The 26,960-nt window shown below is 38.7% G+C and overlaps 1 protein-coding gene across 5 annotated transcripts; it reads left to right on the top strand.

Annotated features, from left to right (window-relative positions):
* Positions 1-60: 60 nt before the first annotated feature.
* RARS2 (arginyl-tRNA synthetase 2, mitochondrial) lies at positions 61-26,853 on the top strand. Of its 5 annotated transcripts, XM_039343093.1 has the most exons (20): positions 61-191; positions 2,396-2,469; positions 3,015-3,120; positions 3,664-3,747; positions 4,396-4,493; positions 5,499-5,554; positions 6,773-6,856; positions 9,432-9,508; positions 10,173-10,331; positions 11,266-11,369; positions 12,812-12,898; positions 13,103-13,163; positions 14,925-15,001; positions 17,654-17,778; positions 18,892-18,959; positions 19,045-19,154; positions 20,376-20,474; positions 21,699-21,773; positions 24,900-24,963; positions 26,382-26,853. In XM_039343093.1, exons 1-20 carry the CDS (start codon positions 153-155, stop codon positions 26,466-26,468), a joined length of 1,734 nt encoding a protein of 577 aa, XP_039199027.1. In that variant the 5' UTR covers positions 61-152; the 3' UTR covers positions 26,469-26,853. The 5 variants fall into 5 exon arrangements, 4 of the variants coding, with proteins under 4 accessions (XP_039199027.1, XP_039199025.1, XP_039199026.1 ...); XR_005556682.1 differs by lacking the exon at positions 26,382-26,853 and having other exon boundaries at positions 20,381-20,474; positions 24,900-24,964; XM_039343091.1 differs by lacking the exon at positions 26,382-26,853 and having other exon boundaries at positions 24,900-26,370.
* Positions 26,854-26,960: the final 107 nt, after the last annotated feature.

Raw genomic sequence — 26,960 nt, 5'->3', positions numbered from 1 at the left:
CTCGTAGTCTGCGTATTCCCTTTCTGAGGCGAGTTCTGCGACCGCCCCCGTGACCAGAAAGGGGAGTCAGGCTGGAAGTGGCTCCTCCCCCAAGTGGGCTGTTCCATGACGGAGGGATGGAAAAGTGAAGAGCGCCACTCTTAACGAGAACTATGGCGAGGTGTCGTTTCCGGAAGTGCATCGCTGCTCAGGTATTGATCATCTTTTTTCATAGAATCATAGGGCTGGAAGGGACTTAGGAGGTCTTCTAGTCCAACCCTTTGCCCAAGGCAGGAGACCTTATTCTGTCACGGACAATTGGCTGTAGAGTCTTTTCTTGAAGACCTCCGGGGATGGAGCACCCCCAACTCCAGGAGGCAAACTGTTCCATGGATTATGCCGGGCGAACTTTATTATGTGATTAAGTGACTAAATTAGTGTATCAGGGAAATGCTGTGGATATAATTTACTTGGACTCCAGTAAAATAATGGGTTTGTTTTTGGCATCCCAGAGACGCTGAAATACCTGTTCATTTTTCAAAGAGATATTTTTGAAAATAGTTTTCAAAAACTTCTGTAGTGCATTCCTTCTGTAGGGGAAAAACAACCAGGAATTTGGTGGCCCCTTTTCCAATCAGCAAATTTTATTTTAGAAGTATGAGTTATTGTGAGCTGGAGCTCACTTCATCGGATACTAAGATGGGAAGGCTGATTGGGAGAGGAGGGGAAGACAGGTTGGTTATGCTGATGTAGGTTACTTGTGAGAGATTACACATGTTTTATGAATTTATAATGTGTGAAAAAAATATTGTGTTTGCTGATTCCTTTTTAAATAATTTGAAACCTTTCCATGTTTAACCATCTATGCCAGTGATGGCGAACCTTTTAGAGACCAAGTGCCCAAACCTCAACCCAAAATCCACTTATGTATCACCAGGTGCCGGGTGGGCGTGGCTGCTGGTTGGGCGTGGCCAACTCAATGTTGCTCCTGGGGAGGGACACCTGTGGGGGGCGGGCAGGGTTGGGGGAGATCCGGGGGGGGTCTCTGGTGGGTGGGGCTGCAGGCAGGAGGCTGGTCCTGTGGGTGAGGCGAAGCAGGGCAGGGGTGCCATTGTCGCAGGGCAAGGCAGGGGCCTGGCACCATCGACCTCCACACACAGGCCTGCAAGCGCATGGGTGCTGGGATGCATCCGGCCAGGTGGAACCTCGGTGAGTTAGTGGGTGGCTGGTTGAAGAGGACGGTTGCCATCTCCGGGGCATGGCGCGGGTGCCCAAAGAGAGGGCCCTGAGTGCTGTCTCTGGCACATGTGCCATAGGTTCGTCACCACTGATCTATGCTATTAAGACCTGTTTTTCCAGAAAAAGTCACTTTGAGGCCTTCCTTATAATGTCTTGGGAGGTTGAAATGCTCTGATATAGCTTTACCCTCAATTTAAGTACTGATGTCAAATTTGTTTGTATTGATTCTTGTACACTGGAGGGTGAACATGTCAAGACACATCTAATTTTCTGTAGGTACTTGCTGGGGTCTGTGATGGTGATGTTGGTATAGGGGCAAAGTAGGCATCTAGTATTGTTGCAGGACTTGCTTTCCATATTGGAATCATTGTCCTGTTGTTTCTTGTTGCTTCTGAAAATCTGCTTCAAGTTGGGTAGTTGTCCATATGTAAGTATGGCATTGCTAACCAACAGGGAGTGATGGACCTCGCTTGTTTTATAGCACCTAGACTTATCTATTTGCTTGTTTGGATTTGAAGCACCTGTACCTTCTAGATTCAAAGCTGTAGGTCTTTATCTGAATGTTGATCTTCAGTGGAAAAGATAATTCCAGTTCCAGAAAGGAAATGTATGGTGAAGCTGTACATTTTTATCTGACTGCTGATCTTCAGTAGAAATGATAACTCCAGTTCCACAAAGGATAATGAATGACAGCGGTCCCCAACTTTTCTGGCTTTGCGAACCAGCAGAGGAGGGGAGAGGGGATGGTGTGCAAGTGGCATGCGCACGCATGCATGGACAGCTTCATTTGCACAAGCAGCAGGCACACGCACCCACTGCTTGCACAAATGGAGCTTCACACCTGCCCACCCACCTTCCTGCTGCTCATGCAAATAGAGCTGTGTATGCGCTCGCCTGCTGCTTCCGCGGCCTGGTTCCGAACAGGCCACAGCCTGGTAGTGGGCTGTGACCCGGTGAGTTGGGGACCCCTGATGTATGGCATTCATAAATTTTGGTTGATTCTTATGGAAGTAGGAAAGAAGGATGAATCTCCATCTGTACACTGGAAGAATGTAACCTCTGTATGTGTTTATATGTAATAAATTTTTATGTAATGAAATAGAAGATAAAATGATGGCAAGGATTTTGTTGCCTATTTATTCTGCCACACTTAATTTGGCAATTTTATTTCAAATAGCTTTCACATGTTTTGAAGATTCCGCCAGAAAACCTGGTAAAATCAATCTCTGCTGTTCCAGTATCCAAAAATAGGTAGGATATTTATACTTTAGAACCTTAATTTCTTGAGATCCTTTTGTGATATGTACAAAATAGCGAATAAAACTACCGGTAGGGGTAAAGTCCTGGCACTGCATTTTAACTCATTCAGTCTCTGTTTCTAATTCATATTATTTCTAATATCGCCTAAGACAGGAGTAGGAGCCAGTGACCTACAGATATTAGTGAATTGTAATTCCCAGTATCCTTTGCATTGCTGACCAGGACTACTGTAGGTTGTAGTTCATTAATATCTGAGAGACCAGAACATTCCCACAAGGGTGGTAACATTAGGCATCATTGGGCAAACAGATCTCTTAAGTGCCATTTTACGGTTTTTAAGATTTGAAGAATAGGAACTACAAAGTCTAGCTTGTATATTGTTAACTAGGCATATTACTTTCACAGATCATTTGCTCTTTCAGAAACTTTTGAGGATGAAAATACTTTCAGCTATGTTAATTCTATATCTTAGGAATCCTGACCTCTCTGTCACAAAAAGAATCTGAACCTTTACATTTTTTCCCTTTTTTTTAAAGGCAAGCTGCTGATTTCCAGTTTTTTATGAGTTCTATATTAGATACTAATTCTACAGATTATACAACATCGGATATTAATCTTCAGGCGGAGAAGCTGGCAAACAAGGTATCTAGCAATAAGCATTAATCAGAAGCGTCAATAACAATTGCTTATCAAATGTTTTGTACTGCATAAATATGATGAAAAAATGGTATCCTGAGCTACAGATTTTGAAGCTTTTTGGAGGTCAATTCTTTGTCCTGTTGTTTTTAATAGTGAAAAGAAAAGCCATTCTTTTACCTTTCAACAACTGCAAAGTACAATCTATGGTCTTTCCACATTTGCTTGAAATGTTGTTAAAAATTATTTGCGTGGATGACCCAGCTACAGGTGCTATAATTCTTGAAGACAACATTGTGTACAAGTTCTTGCTACTTTTGTCAGAAAGACACAGCGGCATTTTGCCACAAGCTCTGCCCCTTTGGCACATGCATGCTGTGTGAAAATGCATCTAGAAAAGCAGCAGACCTCCCATTGCAATGTTGCTCTACCTTGTTGCCCTCCTTGCAGAGGCTGCTTGAAAATGTGAAATCGCATAATGCAGTGTGCCAGTTAGTTCTACTTATTTGTGGTATAGTCTTTTGTCTATATGTTTTACTTTTCTTTTAGCTAAAATGTGATGCAGTTGTGAGCAAAATCAGCCCAGGCAAAGGAACAGTAGATTTCACGATAAATCGAGACTTATTAGCAAAGGTAAGAGGTAATGTCTTATGAACTATAGAATAGAAAAACAGGCTGAATCTGAAGCTAGTGTTTTCGTTAAGAGATACAAGTATATAGCATATAATCCCTATTCCATTTCATAGTCTAAACTCAAATGTTCTCCCCAAGATGCAAATAATGATGTAATGTTCAAAATATAAAACAATAAAACACAGTTTACAAATAAACACACCGGATAAAAAGGAATAGCATTCACCTAACAGCAATTTTTTTTAAAAAAATGAACCATTTTGCATGAATAATAGTAATGTAATTTATGATATCCATAATTAATGTCATTATTGATTGTAATATTGCTAACCTGTTTAAAAAATATAGTTGTGTGGATATGACTACCATGTTTTGTGAACAGAGCACGGGCAGATTGAAAAATAAGAATGTTCTCCATTCAAAAGAGTAATCAAAACTCAAAAAAAGATGAATTAGCATTGGCTGCTTGCTGTCTGTGCATTTGAAAAGCATTTGCAGATGTCTGCTTAGCTGATGTGAACTCAGAAGATTTTTGTGAAATGAGAGATTAATGATCTTGCAAATATCAATGTAAGGCATTAACTTGGTCTCAAAATGATCCCTTAATTCATTACTCCCATTGTAGCTGTGTATATTTTGCTTCCTAAGACAGTGTTGCAGCAGGTATTTGAAGATGGCTCTGAATATGGAATAAAGAGCGAACTTTTCTCAGGATTGCCAAACAAAAAGGTTCTGATTGATTTTAGGTGAGTATATAGGCTTAGTTATTTTGGAGCATGCCTAAAATACCATGCAGGTTTACAGATTGGCTATGTAAGCAACCTGTCTGAAAATCAGCATTGGCCTAAGATTGGTTTTGTTCATTTCTTTCTAGTAAAGCATTCATTTTGGTTTACGGAGTACCAAAATCCATCTTTTTGAACTTTTGAACATATGAAATACTCATGTTCAGTTTCCCTTGGAACACGCAGGGTTCCAGTTCTGTTATGACACAATTTTGTTATTTCATATTGCAAGAAAACATAGGAAAGAACATGAATATAGATACACAGTGCATTTTGTGTTCTTGAAAGACCTGTGGATTAGCATACAGTATATACTTCTGAAAGATATCCTCCAGTATTGATTTTGTTCATACGTGTTCAGTTTACTAGCGATGGACATGCCCATGGTTCCATTTGCTTTACCATACTATATTGTCTGCATAGTTTGACATGTCATTCATGTTTTCCTTTACATCAGTGGTTCTCAACCTTTCTAATGCCGTGACCCCATAAAACAGTTCCCCATGTTGTGGTGACCCCCAAGTGGGTGTGGCCACCAATAAGAGGGAGTAGGACAGCTAGGGAAAAGGGAAAAAAATGGTGGACTGCGTTGTTTGGTGACCCCCGTGAAATGGTCGTTTGACCCCAAATGGGGTCCCGACCCACAGGTTGAGAACCACTGCTTTACATGCTTCACAATATGAGCTAAATGGAGAATATCTTCGTCCCGCCTTAGTCATGAAAGCCAACTGGGTGACCATAGGCCAGTTTCTTTCTCTTAGCCCAACCTACCTCACTGGGTTGTTGTTGTGGAGAAAACAGGAAGCTGTGTTTGATATATTCACCACCTTGAGTTATTTGTAAAAATAATAAAGGAGGTTATTAATAAATAAAAAGTTTTGAGGTAAAGTCTAGTTCGATATCTCTATTCCTTTCTTGGAAAGTGGGGAATGGAACCTAAATGACAAATGTTCACATTTCTTGCAGTTCACCCAACATTGCAAAGAAATTTCATGTCGGTCACCTGCGTTCTACATTAATAGGTAAGATCTAAATGTAACTAAGTGTAGTCTAAGTGACAGGACTTGTAACTAGCCTGTAAACAGTAGGCGCTGATGTTTAATCGTACTTACTTGATATTTAGTCTTGGGGTATATGATAAGCTTTGAGCTGCTTTGAAGTCATTGCTACATGGGTATTGCTTGTATGCATTTTGAAAGTTTCTCAAAAGAGGACCAGATTGAGATAGAATCAAACAAAGTCCTTAAAATGATTTTGGGAATAAGGAAAAAAATAATCAGCTAGTTTTAACTCCAATGTTGAAACAGCAAAGCTGAATTACTTTACTGTCAATGCTGCTAACATCGGATGTTCTTGTTTGACAACAGATGGAAATGCAGCCATTTTCCTCTATTGCTTTTAGAGTTAGTTGATGCTGGGAGGGGGAATGTGGATGAGAGTCCAGCTAGTCATAACAATAATAACTCAGTCAGCGGGCTGGAGAGCTGGGGGAGAAAGCCCCCGCTTTAAGCTAATTGGGGAATGTGATTTATGACTGTTTATTGGAGGAGGGAATTGTGCTTTGTTAATTTGTGCCCAGGGGAGGGGAATTTAGTTTTTGGTTTCAACTATGTAGTGCCGATACTTTGTTTCTCGAATAAAAGATTCTTTAAGGTAAACCACACCTCAAAGTTCTTTTGAAGAGTTCCATCTGTCGGAACCATGACATTTACATCTAAAAACTTTAGATGATTCAGAAGTTCAAAAGAAAGACTCAGAATTCACTTGTGATCTTTCTAGATAATATACATTAAATAAGAGCTATAAAAAACTATAGCCTAGAGGTGTAATCCACTTCTTTTCAAACCTAGAAATTTTATTCTGCCAATTTGTGTTCCCTTAAATTTATTACTTAATGCAGATTGATAGTTCTTCTTATTAAAGTTAGGTAATGGGAACCCTGGCAGGGATCCAAATGCCAATCATGTGACTTCAGGGTGCTGTGACAGTTGTAAGTGCAAGCCATTTGCCTCATCATGATCACATGACCAAAAAGGTGCTGGGATGACCGGAACTTTGAAGACCAATTGTAACCATTGCTTGCTCAGTATCAGTACTAATTGTATCTTCAAACTGTCACTGACTGTTATTAACTGAATAATATATGTACAGTGATAGAAAAGGGAGATCAGATTACATAAAATGAGCATTTGGGGATAAGAATACAGCTGGGAGAAATAATTACTATGATTTATTTTCAGGGAATTTCATAGCAAATATCAATGAAGCGATTGGACATCAAGTAACAAGAATAAATTATCTTGGAGACTGGGGCATGCAGTTTGGTAAATATATATATATATATTAAAAAATCAGTCTTATGGTTAGTGTAACATAATCTAGGGCAGGTTATTTTCAACTTTGTCATAATGAGCTTTTTAAAAACAAAAAGCTTGCAGTTCTATTGTGGAAATGAATAAGAGGACCCTACGCAGGCTAAGAGAAATTAGATCATTTTTTTAAACTGAGAATACTGATAGGTGCAATTTATAAATTCCTTTTCTCTTTAAGATAATTGTTCTGTACCTTAAAGATAAATCACTGAACTTAATTCTAAAAATTCATAAGACTTGGGTATTGAACCATCCAATCTTTATCTATACATATTTGTATGAATAAAAGAATAAAATACGATCACCGGGAGGGTTAAAATAAGAATACTTTACTAAAAATATACTTATACTAAAAAGTTGCCAAGCTTATGCACATACATATTTGTATGTGCATAAACATATACTAAAAACAGTAAAAATGTGAATGCAAGAAACTTTTTAAATTCTCAGCAACAAATTCCAGAACACCATGCCCGTTTGACTGTAACAGAGAAGGAGCCACGTGCAAGGCCTTCCTAGCATTGCAGGGCTGTTCTGGGATTGCATTTCACATTTGTAGTGCGATTTGGGCAGGTCCTAATGTTCTCTGGAAAAGGGTATTATTTCAGTTGAAGAAAATAGTCTTTTACGTGTGTGTGTGTGTGTGTGTGTGTGTGTGTGTGTGTGTGTGTCTGTGTGTGTATTCAGATAGCAGTAGTTTCTGTTATTGTTTCTAGTGTTTCTATTGCATGTGGGTGGCTTTAAATTGTGTCCTTCTGAAATCTGCTGGGCAAGTAACCTGTTAGCACAAAGCTTCTGTTTTTCTGCAGTTGTTGTTTTGAAAAGGTTTTAACCTAGCTTTATTAATTCCATACTTACATTGTGTGCACCATTTCCTCACAGGCTGAGATCAGTTAATAGTGTCTTGAGTTTTAATAATTGTATTTTGGCTTTTATCGCCACACTTAACTCCCAGTGTGTCTTCTTTCGGAGCACAAGCAATTAACCCAGGAAATCTCTGTGTAAGAATAAATTGCTGTTTAATCCGAGAATTCACAATAAAATTAAATGAAAAAAGATAAGGGAAAAAAAAGAGGGAAGAGAAAGGGAGCTAAGGAAATTAGACGATCAGGTAACTGTGGAAATTCTTCTTAAAATTCAAAATATGAAAATAAACAGCAATTATTCTCCTTTAACTGCCCTGCAAAATAGTAGAAATTACTTCTATTAATGAGACTAAGAGTGCAAAACAAAAGCTTTAACATTGCCCGAACTTAAGATAGACTCAGTACCCCTAGTTTGATCTTCAGGTAATCTGATCAGTATCCAAACAATGACCTTCAAACATTAGATTGGGTTGTTGCCTCAGTGATGTTTTCACATTATTGACCCAAAGGGAGGTCCACTATTCATGGCAGAATAATCCCAGGCTCTAATACGACACAGCTCCCTCTCCCTAATCCCCTTCATTCTCTACACATTGAATGAGAATATTTGTGTTGTGAATCCTTATATGACAGACAGGATTCAAGACTGTGTAAGCCAGATTCATGAACGTCTCTATATAGTCATTTTTACAGTGCAGACTTCCATTGTTAATTTACACATGTCGGGACTTCTCAGCATCAGGAAGCTCTGCAACTCCGGGATATTTTGTTTATTTCTTTGTTTGTTCAGATGTATGTCTTCCAGTGTTGAAAACTTGTAGTGACTGACAAATAATAAACATAAAATTTAAATATATTTTTAAAGATCAATAACATAACAACAAGAAAGCGCTGATATGCTACTAGTAATCTCAGTGAGTTCTTCAAGGATCTCCAAATGTTTCCAGGAAGGGTCATATTTTCACGGATCTTCAAAAATATGAGATAATCCATAATCTATAATGTTTGGGTTGTATTTTTTTTAACTTTATGTTTTAATCCTATTCTGTAAGCCAGTTAGAATCAGTATGTAAAGAATAAACATCTATGGATAAGGTTAATTGGATCCGCGATGTGCAGAAAACTACCGCTTAATTTTGGGAATATTCCAGTTCTTAGCAACTTAGTTTCCCCTTAGTTGCTTCTTCCAGTGGAACCTCTTTTTGCTTCTTCGTTCCTTACGTTCTTTACACTTTTTCCTCACACTGTGTGATACTGGGATATTGTGTTGCCACACTATCATGTCATCATGTAAAAGTCGATCTTTAGTTATGAGTAGATTTGTGCCACTCAGGACAAATTTTCTGTTTCCTTCTTTTTATGCACATCCTTGTCTCACCCCTGTACAAATCCTGTTTCAATATCTAAGTACACAATGTATGTCCTTTTATAGAACTCCTATGTCAAATTGATTAATATCCTTAGTCAGTAATTTATTCTATGGGTGTCAAAATTTATAGCATGCACCAATGTGCTTTTGGTTAGTGTAATCTTGAGACTTACTTTATAAATTCACCATCTACATTTTTATTACTGAAAATAGAAGAAGGGCAAATTATTCACTGATTTTATAAAAAAAAACAACCTCCTTTGTAACATGTGAAATAATTACTTTTTTTCAGGTATATTGGGAGCTGGCTTCCAGTGGTTTGGTTCTGAAGAAAAGCTGAAATCCAATCCTTTGCAGCATCTTTTTGAGGTATGTTAATATAATTGCACTCTATTAAAATCATAATGTGAATGACCATAAACTTATCAAGGCCACAATTCTTTCTTTTTTAATATTTTTATTTTGCTTTTCTGTTTGTGTTGCAAGTAGACTCCATGGCATATTTAACTAAATAGAATGAGAAGATATTGGGGGCAGATACTGTATCTGAGTCCCTGGAGAACTACTAGCAATCAGGGCCGACAACAGTGGCCAAAGAAGCTGGCCTTCTGTATGGCAACTTCCTATATTCCTATAATTGTTAGGTTTTGTTCAGTTGTCTAAGTAGAAACAAGTCCTTTTTTTCTTTCTTTAAAGAAGTGACATTTATTAAAAAGATGGTGTGGCGAAGAGTTAAAGTAAATCACCAAGTATTCTTGGACTTCAGTCCCAATTAGCAAGGCTAGTAGCTAATGGAATATGGAATAGGAGTCTGCCATTTTCTGGAGGGGATTATCAGCTCTTGTATATTGGGATAGCAGTCTTTCCTTGTTGAGCTTCCTGTGATCTTTGCCATTGTGGTGAAGATTACAGGATTTTGAACCTGGAATGTCTTGAATACAAAGTAAAGGTTTCACCGTGGACTATAATCTTTTCTTGATGGAGAAGACTTTCTGATTGAACTGTCCTGTATATTTCATTGATTTTTATACAGGTTTATGTACAGGTCAACAAAGCTTCAGAAGAGGATGAAAATATTAAAACTCTGGCACAAGATTTCTTCAGAAAATTGGAAGCACAGGAAGAAAAGGCCTTGTCATTGTGGCAACATTTTAGAGATGTTAGCGTTGAAGAATATGCTCGGGTGTATAAGGTGCTGAGCTGAATCTTTTCTTTCAGTATTTAGGAATTATCTCATTCTAGGTATAATGACACTTGAATATCTTTGCATTTCTGAAAAATGTGCACCTTTAGAGTTGTCTGATACAATTCTACAGTATAGTATGCATTGTAAAACAGGCCACTACATGATTCAAAAAGTGAGATAACTTTATTTTAATAAGTGACCAACTTATTGCAAAATCCAGCAATAGAGACATAACATACTTAAATAAAAATAAAATAATGCAGCATTGGTCTATTAACATTAATGAAGCTGCAGTTTAATTAACTAAGAAAGAAAAAATAGCTAAATTAGTTGTAAGTGAAGTTTATTAAGCAATAATTGACAATGTGGAAATGTATTGTAAAATCTAACAAAATATTCATGATGAATTATAATTAAGACAACCAAGGATAGATGAAGCAGATGTAAAGATATACATGAGATGGATAGGTGTGTGTCATTTGGTATAATATAATGTTCTGGTGCATTGTTTTTATTTTGTTTTTTGTCTCACATAACTTACTTATAAAGCCTTGCTGATTTAATGGAATATCTGTAGCGTAGAATTCCATATAAAAAAACCTTTTGCAACTTATTAGCATGTTAATAGAACAATAATATATGTCTGCAATTAAATTTGACAAAATATTTCAACATTCCTACATGACTGAGTAGGATTTACATTTTTTTTCAAAATCTCTTGATATATGTTTTTAAAGCTCCATTTTCATTTGTACTGTCTGTTTTGGGTTAGACCCTAGAAAGTCTTCAAGCCGGAAGCCATCAGAAGCATAGAAATTACATGACTGTGCTGAATTGGAATTCTGGCAATTACAACTTTTTATTGGAAAAAGGTGGTCTCAGATGAGATTATTCTTGCTGATTGTAATTATTTTCCTCTTTTCTTGAATGGGCTGTCCAGCGTCTGGGAATCTACTTTAATGAATATTCTGGAGAATCATTTTATCAAGAGAAAAGTCAAGAAGTTCTAAAGAGGTTGGATGCAAAAGGGCTTCTTACGAAAATGTATGAATGGATTCTTTATTTCCAGTTTTTTTAAATATCTGTTCGTCTTAATGTATTGTACATTAAATCAAAGCTATATCACTTTAAAGCTGGACCATTTGTCTGAAATACATTATTAATATTTGCTGATTTAAGTAACTTAACGTAATTTTGTGAATACTGACATGCAAATACAGTTTCAGTCAGGGATACTTTATTCTGTTTGGGGCAACATAATCACTTTAAGATGAGAAATGGAATCTGAAATGTTTACAAGACTTGCAGACCTAAAGTACATAGAAACTGCCAACTTGTCATACTTTTAATAGGTACCTTTGCTTCCATCCTGCATAGGACGGGGGGTTGGGGAATCATCAATACGACCTTGGACATTCTGTGGTCTTTTTCATGTATTATCATAAAGGTTCTTTAGGACAATCTTCCCCAACTAGATGTCTCCAGATCTATGGAAACAAAATTCTCAATTTTTTTAGCCAGGATAATCATTAGGCATGCTCTCTGTGATTCCTGGGATTTTTAATCTGAACACAGTCTCAAAAGTTCTGGAACACAGATAGGAGTACATGTACACAGGAGTACAGCTAGGGCAGTGGCCCCCAACATTTTGGGCACCAGGGACTGGTTCTATGGAGAGAGACTTTTTCCGCAGACTGGAGGGGGCATGTTTTTGTGTGCTGCCTGCATCCCGTGGAAGGGGCTTTGCTTGTTTGCGTAGCCCGGTTTCTGGCGTGCCGCAGCCTGGTCTACAGACTGGGGTTGGGGTAGGGTATATGTGAATTGAACAAGATCTAGGGTTCAGATGTCCCTTTTCACCTTTCATCCTTTGCCATTGTAACTTGTAAAGGAACGTTATTTCCCCAAGATCCATATTTTTGTTGTGTTATAGATCACACGTAGCAATTTAAAGTCATTTCTGATTAATTGCTGAAGAAGCTAATGCCAAACCTTCAGTTTTAAATTTGATTCAATAAACCTGCTTATATTTATTTTAATCACAATACTTATTTCGCATGTAATAGCAAGTAAGAAGGGGAAAACAAACAATTTATTATCCCAGCAGCATTGGAGGAAGGGGAATCTTTTGTACATGATAATAAAATGGGTGGCCAGGGGCTGTATTTAATACTGTGCAGCGAACAAGGGCTGCAGTAGGTAAACAGGAGTTGTATTATATATGTGGGGTTGTGAATTTCATTTTTGTTTGGGGAGAGCGCTTTAAAAAACATATTGAGCTTTTATTTCAGGGCTTACAGTTGCCTTTTTTATTTCCCATTAACATTAGACCACAACTTCAAAGCATTTTTTTTCTTGCAATATAATCTCAATTCTTGAAATTCTGAAACAATATTTATTTATTAGGCTAGCTAGCTAGCTATGGAAGAGGATATTAAGAAAACCAGTATATAATTCCTTCTTACAAGTAGATTGTTCATGATTTTCAGAGAAGGAGCAGGAAAAGTTCGTCTTTCTGAAAATGGAGACCTGGTTACTGTGATGCGTAGCGATGGAACTTCGCTTTACTTAACAAGGCAAGCATGTTATGTGACTCTTTATTAGTAAACATTATTTTAACCTTATTGATATATTTAATAGAATATTGCTGGTGGACAGATATAATCACAAGCTTCTCATGATTTTGAAGGATAGTATAGAATTGTTTTTTAAAAAATAAATAAAGTAAATGAATATTTCTTTTGGAGAATTTTATTTGTTCTTCATGTTTCTTTTTCCAGAGATCTTGCTGCTGCCATAGACCGAATGGAAAAATATAAGCCTGATGTTATGTTATATGTCGTAGGTATTCTATGGTTTATATAAATTGCTTTGGTAGAGGACAAAGATGTTAATGTATTTCTTGTCAGCGTCAAAGCATTTTAAGAAATTGTATTAGACTTGAGCTAACCATTTTAAAAGATGTTTTCTAAGAAAATAATGATATCATACTATGTTGATCATCAATAAAGGAGAATATTTATAGCTCAGAGTTCTATGGTCATATATTGATGGCTCCCAGCTTCTCTAAGCTTGATAGGTACTGCTGGCAGATTTAGGAAACCTGCAGTTCAGTGATATATCAGTGTCTTGTTTGACAAAACTAGTCTTTTCCAACCAAATGTTTTTTAATTATGTTGGACAGTAATCTCCATTTGCTGAAAATTTGGAGGTCAACTGAATGGGGAAGGATCTTTTCAATTTTACAGGAGGAGGAAATGAGATCTTGGATAGTCTTGATAATAGCTCCATGACAAAACATCTACATTTACTCTTATTTGATGTAGTTGCTCCTGCTTATAAGAGAGCCAAAATATATCAGCCAGGTAATCCTCCAAAATGGAAGGAGATGTTTTTGCCCATTACTCTTATTTGAAAAATATCCCATTCCAACAAAACCCATATTTCTTTTATTTCTGCTTATTCATCATGCTGAATAATGTTGTTTAAAGTTCTAAAATGAAGGTTTTCTGAGGCTTCTTTGGAGATAGGATAGGATAGGATAGGATAGGATAGGATATTTTATTTGGCCAAGTGTGATTAGAAACACAAAGAATTGTCTCTAGTGCAGAAGCTGTCAGTGTAGATGCAAAACAACAGAGTAATAATTTACAATACCTTGGTAAGGCCACACTTGGAATACTGCATCCAGTTTTGGTCACCACAATGTAAAAAAAGATGTTGAGACTCTAGAAAGAGTACAGAGAAGAGCAACAAAGATGATTAGGGGACTGGAGGCTAAAACATATAAGGAACGGTTGCTGGAATTGGGTATGTCTAGTTTAAAGAAGAGAAGGACGAGGGGGGACATGATAGCATTGTTCCAATGTCTCAGGGGCTGCCACAAAGAAGAGGGGGTCAAGCTATTTTCCAAAGCGCCTGAAGGCAGGACAAAAAGCAACAGGTGAAAACTAACCAAAGAGAGAAGCAACCTAGAACTAAGGAGAAACTTCCTGACAGTTAGAACAATCAACCAGTGGAACAACCTGCCTCCAGAAGCGGTGAATGCTCCAATATTGGAAGTTTTTAAGAAGAAACTGGACAGCCATTTGTCCGAAGTGGTATAGGGTTTCCTGCCTGAGCAGGAGGTTGGACTAGATGACCTCAAAGGTCCCTTCCAACTTTATCATTATTATTATTATTATATAATAATGATATCTAAGAGAGAAGATAGTAGAAAAGATGAGGATAATAGTAATACAGCCCTACTACATGGGTAAATATACATAAGACAGTAAAGTGGGAATTAGCTGTGCAGTAGAGTGATGGCATGAAGGAAAAAAACCCTGCTTTTGTGCCTGGTTGTTTTGGCATGTAGTGCTCTATAGCAGCATCCTGAGGGGAATGTTATAATATGAAATATATATATTTCAAGCCTTCCATTGCCCCAGTTACAATTTGAACATCAGAATTTTTCCAAGGGTAATTTTCCAAAGAAAACTCACATGTGATAAATACAGTATTCATGGCATCATTCTTTCCCTCGGAAATCAACTGTGATAATAGTGTTTGCCTTTGATTGTTATGTATTAAATGGCTAAATCGTTTTTCTCCTCTTCCAAGACAGATAAAAGTCAAAGCTCTCATTTTCAACAGATGTTCCAGATTCTGAAATTACTTGGTTTCAGTTGGGCAGAAAGGTAAATGTGAATATATCAAGAATTTTTTTTTAAAAAAAAAAAAAAACCAAACCAAACTGAACAATAGTATTTCTAACATTAGATGAGGAAAATGTGACAAATCAAATGTTCTAAATCTTTAGATGGGCAGAATATGAATGACCAAAGACCATTCTAGAAATATATGAAAGGCTTTAAAGAAATAGTGTGGTGATTAAGATATTAGACTGGAACAAGAGTGACCCAGGTTTAAATCCCATCCATGGTAGAGCTGGGAAAGTAGTGAGTGCCTCTTAATTCAGCTACCTCAGAGGCTGTTGTAAGGGGAAAGCCAATTTGTGGATCCTTAAACTCCCATATGAAATTAGAATATTCATGCAATTAAAAAATCAATTTTAAAATATGGAGATAATCTCCTTATATACAATTTCAGCATTTGCTCTGGAATCTGCCTTTAGGCCAGAGTAAGGCTGTGGAATGCTATTAGTTCTGTTGGCTGTTGGAGGGTTAATTGGTTGCTTTTAGAATATTTCACTTCATTGAGATTCTCATTCATTATTGAAGATATGAATCTGAGAGAGAACATTGGGAGGTTCACATTTTGTACTTAGGAGGAGCCAAAGAGAGCCCTGAATTGAACTAGTAGCAGCAGATATCTCGAGAAGGTGAAATTAAATCTTTTCCCATGTAAATGGAAAGTGATTAATGGTTAAGCAAATATGAAGTTGCTCTAAGTCAAGGCTTTTCAACCAGTGGTACATTGGCACCTGGCAGGTGGTACGTGACCATCCTAGAAAAGTGGTAGGGGGGGAGGGGAATGAGCTGAACTGGTGGCAGCACCGCAAAAGCCTGAGCGAGAGATGGCTGGAGCTGCAGGGCTGTCAGGGCTCAGCGGAAGCGCCAGGATCAGCACTTCTTCGGGGCTGTCAGGGCTCAGCGGAAGCACCAGGATCAGCGCTTCTTCAGGGTTGTCAGGGCTCCGTGGAAGCACCAGGATCAGTGCCAAGCTCCAGCTGTAGCTCGGCGCTGATCATGGCATTTCCACTGAGCCCAGAAGAAGCACCAGGATCAGCCGGAATGTTGCAGCATCTCCAGGGTCTTGTGATTTACACTCAGATGCTTAGCAACTGATTCATATTTATGACAGTCACAGTGTCCCAGGGTCATGTGAAGTGACCAAAACCTGCTGCAACCACCCAACAGACGGGGGAAGAATAAAAACCAAACACCCACCCCACCCCCACTGCCAATCCTCAACAGAAATGCTCACAACAATGAAAACCTCGGACAGGAGGAAGAGCACCGCTGGGTGGGCAGGCACCCAGGTCTTGCTTGGCACTTTTTTCGGTGTCATTGTAACTTCCAACAGTCACTAAGCGAACTGTTGTAAGTCGAGGACTACTAGTATTTCATCACTTTTTTCCTTTTTTTTTTTTTTTGATCATCAAGTTTTTGACAACTTGCTAGGCAACTGGTGGTACTCGGATATTGCCATATCCCAAAAGTGGTACAATGGGTGAAAAGGTTGAAAAGCCCTGCTCTAAGTGATTTAGGTTACCATGGAATTATAAGCTTCTAAAATGAAAATGAAAATAAAGTTGGTAATAATGTGTGTGTGTGTGGGTGTGTGTGTGTGTACATATATGTGTATTCTTCTTGACTCCTGTTGCCATATCAAGCTTTCCTACATAATTATTGAGATGATAGACCTTTTTGTTTTTAAAAAATCTAGTTTTATGTTCCAGCTATAGCATGGATAATGAAAGAAAGAGTGCTTATGTAATGTACACTTGTGGATATATCTTGTATCTAATCCTGTTTTGGTGTCAATAAAGTTTGAAACTGTAAAACAAACTTCCATAAAAGTAGAGTATGAGAAACTGTTCTCGGCCATGGGTAATACCAGTATATAAGTATAGAGCACTTTGTATTTGTTTTGGTAGTTTTATTTAGTTATTAGATTTATATTCCCGCCTTTCATTTAGAAGCTTAAAGGAACATCTATAGCAGTGGTGGCGAACCTATGGCACGCGTGCCAGAAGCAGCACTCAGAGCCCTCTCTGTGGGCACACATGCTGTCACCCCAGCCCCGCCTCCCCCCTTGGCCCCCTCCTCACCAGCAGCCCCCCCTGAGGAGAATTGCCCCCAGGCACGGCCTGCGCAAAGCAGCACAGCCAAGGACATGGCTGCGGGAACAAGACTCCGTCCTCATGCCCCGTCACATGCAGATGTTGCTGCGGGGCACAGGAGGGCACGGCCACCATGGTGCTGCTGGGCCAACTGGGCAATCTGCTGCGCCAGGCCATGGAGGCAGTAGGTGGCCCTGCGGGTGGGCAGGGTGGGGGTGAGGTGGGGCAGTTTTTGGGCACTCAGACTCTAAAAGGTTCGCCATCACTGATCTATAACATTTCCTTCTCCCCCTTTCCTTCACTTCAGCAACTCTTTTGAAATAGAACTTCTGTGGCTGAGGGTGGAAGTAGCGTATTTTTCAGGTTTAGCTCTAAAGGTATGCAAATGCCATTCTTATTGAGGAATAGGTTCGTAGTTTCTGTGGCCGAGAAAATGTCACTTTTATCTATGATGTATATTAGACTCAGAAAGTTATTGACTCATCAGTTGTCAGAAGTTGTTGAACATAAGCAAGCCTGATGTTTTCGTCCTCTGTGTTTGTAGGTGCCAGCATGTGCCCTTTGGGAGAATTCACGGCATGAAAACTCGAAAAGGAGAAGTGATTTTCTTGGAAGATGTTTTAAATGAAACTTGTTCCCTGGTATTAGAAAGACGTGCTTCTACAAAAAGTTAGCCAATAAATTTTCTCTGTTAAATTAATATTTTATTCTGGTTCTAGAAAAAAAGACTACAAGTATGCGGGTTTCATCACTCAACAGCACAGTCTAAGCCACAATTAGTTCAGCTTCTTTTGCTTTCCATATATGGAACTCTTTGTCTGTAAGATATTTCAATCTTTAAAAAACACTGTAGTGATAAAATATGTTCAAGTAATCAGGAAAATAAGTTAGCCTTTACAAATAAAGACATCTGGATCTTTTTTTCATTCTACTCTGAAGGCATTCTGTCAGTGAAATTATATCCTTTTTCAAGGCTTCCTGGATTCTAATTTAGCTTTTTCAGTTCTTTATTTGTTTGTTTGTTTCTTTATGATACTTTACTATTTTGATGCTTTTTCTTTTATTTTTCCTCTCCTGCATCTGTCAGTTGTAGCTTTGATATTTGACATTGCTTGGATAGGCATGCTGGCTGAGGAATTCTGGGAGTTGAAGTCCACAAGTCATATAACGGCCAAGTTTGAAGACCCAGGCATTATAAATTATTTCTCTAAACAATAACATTAAGCACAGGTTAATTCACTAGCTGCAAAATCTCCATTAATTTTCATATGTAACGATACACAGTATAAGGTTCAATAATATTGGAAATTTCATATGAACAATTCATATGAAATCATTTTGAAAAATAAAGTTATTAAATCATTGCTGAAGCCACAGTATGTTAGAAGTGTCAAAGAAAGCTGAACCTCAAAGAGGTTTTTTAAATTGCAGTGGGATACAAATCTAATAAATTATGAAATTATATATATCTGTTTTCCTGATTTTGTAAACCATAGTCAAGATATGAGGAGAGTATGTTCCTGTTATCTCCTAGAACAGGGGTAGGCAACCTTGGCTCTTTTATGACTCGTTGACTTCAACTCCCAGAATTCTTGAGCCAGTCATGCTGGCTCAGGAATTCTGGAAATTGAAGTCCATAAGTCATAAAAGAGCCAAGGTTGCCTACCCCTGTCCTAGAACTAAATATACCTTTTTATAAACAAGGGCCTGAGAACCAGCTTCCACCAGCAGCCTTGTGTACCTTTTGGTGAAATAATGGCTTTTCTCCTTTTATCTGATCAGCCACAAAAGAATGTGACAATCCTCCTGAGACCGCAGAACGGATTGGGCTCGCAGCACTTATCATTCAGGTCTGTCACCCAGTTAATGGCAAGATCAGTTTCAGGAGTGCTGAAAGTTATCTACTCAGTTCTTGAATAATTTTTGTCATTTCAGGACTTCAAAGGCCTCTTATCATCTGATTATCGGTTTAACTGGGATCAGGTTCTTCAAAGCAAAGGCGATACGGGGGTCTTCTTGCAATATACACATGCCAGGCTGCAAAGGTATTGAGGGATGATTTGTGCCCCATTTTATTTTCCTGAGCTGGCCTTCATCTGGGTCAGAATGAAAGTTGTCTGCAAGTAAAAGGGATTGGGAACTTTTCTGCTGTGACTTCAGTGTGCTTAAATAACATGAAATACACAGAACAGACAAATGGGCAAGTTTTACTAAAGAGTTCCATCCATTTCATATAATGGAACTTTTCCTTCTCCCAAAGCACATACCTGCTTTGAAGAGTTGCCATAATTCCCTGGAGTTCCCAGAATTCCTTTGAATACAATCATTGAGTGCTGTTTTCCCAGAGAAGCTGCAGAAGAATTTTCAGTAATAAGAGTGTAGTTCTGAAGTAGAGCAATGGAAAGAATCCTAACTTTAAACAGGCAGCAGAACTTAACAGTGTAAAAAGAATTAAGAACCACTTTAGGTTTTTTTAATGTATAGAATATAATATATAATCCTGCGGTAGTTGCTGTGTTGTTTTATATAAAGTCCACCAAGAAGCAAAGAACGATTTTGAAGATTTAGTAGTTTCCCTTTATAAAATTGCAATTTTGCTCTGTAACTCTTTTGTGGTGATCAGTCAAATACTTGTACCATTTCAACAAAATAAGGTCTTTTTAGGTTTTGCTGTGCTTTTTTATTTCACTCTTGAGTGATTTGGCTCAGTTGAAGTGGAACGAGTTTGAAGTCCAAGTGTTTTGCTTCAGTTATTACTTTCCTTTATGTTATATTAAATAAGGCATTGCTTGTTTGATTGCTGATGAGTACCGAGGAGGCGTTATTTTATTACAGTAATGGTTTTCGGATTTTAGACTGATGCCTAGAAAGGCTTTTCATAATTTCGTAAGGGCAGTTTACTCCCAGATATTTGCTGCTGGACCATTAATGGATTTGAGACCTTCCCCCTCAACCCATCCTAAGTCATAGGGATGTTGAAATGAGTAGTCACAACCTGCATGGAGATTCTGTGCTTACTGACTTGAGCTCCTACAGCAGGGGTGTCAAACTCGTGACGTCACGTGACGTGTTGCGACGTATCGTGACTTTTTTGCCATTGCCAGCAATGGGATGGGCGTGGTTTCGCTATGATGCATCTGGCCTGGAGGCCGGCAGTTTGACACCTGTCCTACAGGAAAGGCAGCTTATCAATGAAATAAATAAGGAAGTTTCAAAGGTATTTTTGATCATCAGTGTTACTGACAGTTTTCTCTTCCCCTGCCTAGTTTAGAAGAAATGTGTGGTACTGTCAATCAAGGCACTCCTGTCAACCCTGCTTGTTTACAAGATCCACTAGCAATATCCTTACTTCAACATCTTCTCAGGTACTTCGGCATTTTCTCAAGTTTCTACTGCAGTCTTTGCATACATAACAGCACTGAACACAGTTTATATACTTTTTTATTAATTATGTTTGGTCTTACTATGCAACAGTTCTTGAAGACAGTTAGCTGCCTATCCATGTGCATAACTGATTTAGAATCAACAGAATGCTAGCCGTAGCCTAGAAAATTTGGAAATAGAATATCACTTTTGAAGTATTTTTACTGCATTTTCTTGCTAAAAATCTCCTTAGAATGAGTCTTAGGAAACAGCCAGAAAGCATTAAGTATGCTTTATATATTCCATTGGCATCTTGTTCATCTGTGATGCCTGCAGAAATGGTATATATTAGCTATTATTGTTTGGAACAGCAGGCTTTTTAAAGGTGCCTCAAGCTATTCACGTTGTGCAGCATAGTGCCATGTACATTAAACTGAAAGTGTGCCCAGCTGTGCTTACTGAGTTATAAGACACATTTGGAGGTGATATTTACCAAAAACATATTTTAAAGATGTGTAAATGTATAAAACAAAGAAGGCAATAAACAAAATATATTACATTTGGATTTGGGCCTGTGAACAATGCACAGTCTAATGAACTGAATCTGCAGAAGGAACGCAATGTTAGGAATAGCAAAAGACCTTGACAGTGACAAAAGCAAGGCTGGTTAAGACCTTTCACGCCTTGAGGAGAAATGGAGGGAAAACAGAATAGCTTGTCAGATTTCCTCACTGAAAAGGAAATAAGGACAAAGCAGGCACTCCCTAGGCTATTAATTAGCCAGTAACAAGTATGGAATTCTGCTACTGCAATACAGTATTTAAGGCCAAAAAGTATTTCAAACTACATTTTTTCTCTCATCTCCCACCATCCCCCATGCTAAAAGAGAAAAAAAAATGACTCTATTACTCCATTACTCTATTCTCAGCAAATACAGGGCCATTGGAAAAAAATGAGCTAGCCACCTTTTCATATAAGCAAAGCGGTGGTTAATTGTATGGCTGGTGCTAAACAAAAGCTATTTGACAATATTTTTTTCCTAGAATAATTACTCCAACTGTGGAAGTTTTCATGTGCAGCTCTTCACTCAAAGAGGCAGGTGTGTTCAAGAATCTGACCTCATATGACAGTAAAGCTGGAATAGAACTGAGATGTGAATGTTCTCTAGGTGGCTTATGTTTTTTCTTTAATCAGATGCTCCTAAATGTGTTCCTTTCTCCCTTCAGATATGATGAAATTATTTATCAATCTTCACAAGATCATCAGCCGAAGCATATTGTTAAATACCTGTTTAAACTCAGGTAAAAGAAACAAACTTTAGAGCCTTGAACAGAACAGATACATTGCTTTTAAAATATGTAGCCTCAAAATTGATAGTTTGACATAATCAAATGCAGTTTTTTCAGACTAACGGCTTCAGTGGTGATGAGTGGACTAGGCATGAAGAGATTAAAATCGAAGTCCATCTTCAACTATGGCAATTCATAAGTGATTCTGAGCCAATCAGTCTTTCAGATCAACCTACTCAAAGTCTTTATATTGGCATGAAACGAAGCCACTGAGCTCTTGGAGCAAAGGAGGAATATAAATCTAACAAACACATGAAAAAAGGCTGGCTCTATCACAGCAGCCTTTGCCTCTTTCTATGGAATCTGTCACTTACTCAAAAAAAACTTATTTTACATTTGAATAATACCCATCAATTTCAAAATCAGTACTTCATTAGATCAAAAAATATTATATGATCTTGGAAACCTTCAAGTGCAACTTTTTAAAAATAATTTTGCTTCTCCTGGTGTACTGTCTAGTTTAATGAAAAGAAGGACTAGGGGTGACATGACAGCAGTGTTTCAATATCTCAGAGGTTGCCACAAAGAAGAGGGAGTCAAGCTATTCTCCAAAGCACCTGAAGGAAGGACAAGAGGGAGGGAAACTAATCAAGGAGAGAAGCAACCTAGAACTAAGGAGAAACCTCCTGACAGTGAGAACAATTAACCAATGGAACAATCTGCCTCCAGAAGCAGTGAATGCTCCAACACTGGAAGTTTTTAAGAAGAGACTGGACAGCCATTTGTCCGAAATGGTATAGGGTTTCCTGCCCTGAGCAGGGGGTTGGACTAGATGACCTCCAAGATCCCTTCTATCATCATTATTATTATTATTATTATTATTATTATATAATACTTTTCAAGCTGTAGGTTAACAATTGACCAGTGATTTACATAATACCAAAGGGGATGTGGTTTCTGCAAACTTCATTTTCCTATTTCCTATTCCAAATGCCTTAAGCATTTTGCTGAATGCTGTATATTATTTGGCCTGAGTCGCTGGTGGAAAATCAGTTCATGCCTTTAGACAAAAAATGTCTTTGTCAAAATCTGATGACGAACTTTTAAGAGATCATAATAGAAACTAGTTTTTCTTGTTGAGATGCATTCCATTTCAAAACATGACATTTCCTGAAACAACCTCCCAGAAAGGGGAGAACCTATTAAGTCTGGGAGCAAATTTATACTTTTCGTGATTTTAATGACATTTAAAGAAATAGTCACTGCAGCAAAATCCTAGCTAGCCAGACTGTGCCCTTTCAGGGGTATTTTATTACCCCACACCTGAATTTTTTCATCCCTTGCAGTAGTCATTCAGCATCTCAAGGGTAAGGGCTATTTTATGCCTAGAGTCTTACTATCCAGTATTTTAAATGTTGCTTTTATCTCTCATGTACATATGTGGCATAATTTTGCTTTCAATTTCAAAGATGAAATTAAGATTCATATATATCAGTGGTAGCGAACCTATGGCACGGGTACCAGAGGCGGCACTCAGAGCCCTCTCTGTGGGCACGCGTGCCGTCGCCCTAGTCCTAGGCCTTCAGCTGGGTTTTATAAAACCTTTTCGCTTTAGGCTTCCGCCGCTGTGTACAAAAAAAAAAAAGGTTCAGTCAATCAGTCAATTTCAACTTCTCGCGGGAAAAAAAATGATCTTGCAAAGTTGGAATTGATTGATTGAATTTTTAATACCACCCAGTCTGCTGTTACCACTGCAGCCGCGCCCACCCAATGGGCCACACCCACCCCATGGGCCACACCCACCCGGCACCCGACGATGCATAAGTGGGTTTGGGGTTGCAATTTGGGCACTCGTTCTCTAAAAGGTTCGCCATCACTGATATATATTATACTGTGCAGCAGATGGGCTCGAATAAAAAGTTGACATTAGTGGGAAAAAAATACAGAGCTCCATTAATTACTGTGCACATGGTAGGTCAAGACTAAATTAAGACGCCATTCCCATTAGAGAAATATGCAGCGCATTTACCTCATTACTGAATTAAGCCATGTTATAGCTTTGCATAATACATTGACTCATAATCTATCCAACCAGGCCACACAAGTCACGAATAGGGTTTAAATTAATCATGTTCAATTGGTTGTGCATATGCAACCACTAGATGTTTAACTGGGCTGGCTATATAACTTACATGAAAGCAGCCAATATATATAAGGTAAATTCAACTTAAAGTGTGTCAGCACAGCCTTTCGTCCTCCAGAATGTTAAGACAATAATGTCCAGAAATCTTACTGCTTCTGCCCACTGGGAGTTCTTGGAGTTGTCCCAATAGAGCTAGAATTTACAAGGTTGGGAAATGCTCTTGCAGCAGAGTTTACAAAGGCTGAATGAAGCCTTATGTTCAACACAGAACAAGCTTGCTTATGGTCAGTAACTATTGTAGAGCTTGAACCAAGGTTATGAATGTAAAATTTTTTTTTCTTCAAACAACACTGTTCTCCTTGGCCAGAAACAAGAATTAGCACCCTCTAGCTTTTGATCCAAACCACAGTGGAAGTTCTATATCAGTGGTGGCGAACCAATGGCATGGGTGCCAGAGGCGGCACTCAGAGCTCTCTCTGTGGGCATGCGCACCGTTGCCCCAGTCCTAGGCCTTCAGCTGGGTTTTATAAAACCTTTTTGCTTTAGGCCTCCACCGCCATGTGCAAAAAAAAAAAGGTTCAATCAATCAATTTCAACTTCTTGCGGGGGGGGGGAAGAACTTGCAAAGTTGGCATTGATTGAACTTTTTAGTCCCACCCAGTCCGCTGTTACCACCACAGCCATGCCCACTCTATTAGCCACACCCTCCCAATTGGCCACACCCAGCCAATGGCCACACCCACCTGGCACCTGACGATGCATAAGTGGGTTTTGGGTTGCAGTTTGGGCACTCGGTCTCTAAAAGGTTCGCCATCACTGTTCTATATGCTCCATAGCCCTTGCAGTGTTTGGCCAAGCAAGGTGTTCTTATTCCACCTGGAACTTAAAGCATGTGTAGCTCACTTAAAAATCAGCACTACTCTGTTTGTGGCTGCTTGGTTTAGGATTGCTCTCTTTTGGAAAGTGTGTTTTCAGGCTTGGTATTTCTGTTTCAGTCATTTAGTATCGGCAGCTCACAGAAATCTTCCTGTAAAGGGCAGCCCTCTGGAACTCGCTCAGGTAACATTTATTTTATTTTATTTATTTATTGAATGTATTGAGTGTATATGCCACCCACCTCATGATCCAGCTTACAATACAATCATTCTTCTCAGTGTTCGAATGTAATTTGTTATCCCTAAGCAGTAAACCCGGAGAAAAACCTCTTGTAGAAAGGTTGCTGTTGAAAGGTGGAATATGAGTTAAAGGAATAGATGAATGGCAGGGTTTTGTATCTGGAAGCAAGGGAACTGGAAGATGAAATAAGTCTACTGCAGTAGCTTAGCAGGTGGACTAGGATGCTGTTCTTTTGAAGATTGTCCCCGGGAGCTGTAAATATTGCTTAACATTAAGTGGCCACAAATCAAAACTCAGACTGGTCTTATAGCCATCAATAGACAATACATGCAAAGTATAATTCAGAGTTAACAACTGACTGGGAGCTCTAGGAATAGTCAGCCTGAAATACTTGTAATACTCCAGGTTGAATATTTTAGGTTGTGCATCATCAGCTAGATACAGGGTAAAAACTATTTCATACCCTTGTAACTTCCTAAGAAAGACAGAAGGAAGCCTTCAATGCAGCTGCTTTGTGCTACATGAGCAGAAGTAACACATAGATGATGTGCATCAGTGAAAGGTTTTACCTGGAGCAGGACTTTGACATCTCAGAAGCAGAGAGAGAAAACAAATAAAAGTATTAGATGCAGTGTTGGGGTTTTTTTCCCACCGAGATGAACTTGATGTGCATGAGAAGTCACTAAGCACACAAACATCCAAGGATATGCAGGAATAAGGTTAGTGAGCATCAGGGAAATAGAGGTACATTGACGCAACATGAATAGGCGATTTCTGAAGGTGGAGTCTAAGTCTCCCCAAAGAAAAAACTAAAGGGGGAAAGTTTCCTTGACCAAATAATGTGTACAAAATCGGCTTTTATGCTGATGGGGGGGGGCAGGGTCTCTCAACCGCAGATTTGGGGAAGTGGGAGAAGACACGGGAGGAAATAAAAGAAGTAGATTCTTCACAACGATCAAGCTGCAGAATTATTGGTACAAATGGGCATTTTAATAGCTCTTATTCTCCAGCAGGATGGCTGTAGAGTCCACTGGATGGGTTCCATGACAGCCTTCCCGACAGACTAGGTCAAAACTTTGGCCACACCCTTCCTTTGGGCGTGACTCCAGTTTTCACTTAGTCTCGTAGCCCGTTAGCAGCAGAAAAATTAGCTCCGCAGATAGTCAGAAAACTCTAATTTTATCTTAATTTAGTAGTCATCTGAATTTCTCAGTGAACATAAAACATATAAAAAATATTTTATACTACCATAGCATGGAGCAGGGGGAGGGGGCATGAATAAGATGCTGCTTTCATAAGATGACAAAAATTACCAATTCCTCTTCTTTATCCCTCCCCCCCCACCTTTTTTTTTTTCCAAGGCAAGGCTCTGCCTTTTTCACGCTGCCCGCTCTGTTCTAGCCAACGGAATGAAGCTCCTAGGAATCACACCTGTAGATAAAATGTAATGGGGGAACTTCCTTGATGCTTTTCCTATGTATCCCTTATGAAGATTATCTGATCTCCGTTTTGGATTTTGTGGCCATTCCAGAGTTGTGGGAATGTTCGGAAGTCCTTTTGATATGAATTTTTCTTCTCTATTACAAAGCCAATTCCAGCTTTTATTGGTATTTGAATTAAATGGTTGTGATGCACCCACGCGTGGGCCAGGCTGTATGACGATGGCTTTGCCGCTCTGCTGACCTGCTCTGAAATCAAAACCTTTCGGCCGCTTGGAAATGTCAGCAGCTGCGCAATTGGCCCCAGATCATAATGCTTAAAAATTAAGTCCCATTTTGTATTTTTGCAATGCAAAGCTTTGTCATTATGAGAATATTAAAACTGTGGAGCCTGTTCTCTTTCCTTTTTGTTCCTCATAAGCACTTGGCTTGGAAGGTGGGCATTTTTTTTAATATATGTGGTACATTTATTTATAAAAGCTATCCTATGAGTTATGGAAG

Source organism: Crotalus tigris, unplaced genomic scaffold, assembly GCF_016545835.1.
Source record: "Crotalus tigris isolate CLP2741 ecotype Arizona unplaced genomic scaffold, ASM1654583v1 scf7180000017833.3397121, whole genome shotgun sequence".
Classification (NCBI taxonomy): domain Eukaryota; kingdom Metazoa; phylum Chordata; class Lepidosauria; order Squamata; family Viperidae; genus Crotalus; species Crotalus tigris.
Note: the sequence above shows the minus strand (reverse complement) of the source record. Positions and strands in the feature narration are given on the sequence as shown.

Coding starts and splice junctions, on each gene's coding strand:
- RARS2 (XM_039343091.1), top strand. CDS start 153: ATGGCGAGGTGTCGTTTCCGGAAGTGCATCGCTGCTCAG. Junction 19,155..20,375: donor ACACATGCCAGGCTGCAAAG/GTATTGAGGGAT, acceptor TCCCCTGCCTAG/TTTAGAAGAAATGTGTGGTA. Junction 20,475..21,698: donor TTACTTCAACATCTTCTCAG/GTACTTCGGCAT, acceptor TTCTCCCTTCAG/ATATGATGAAATTATTTATC.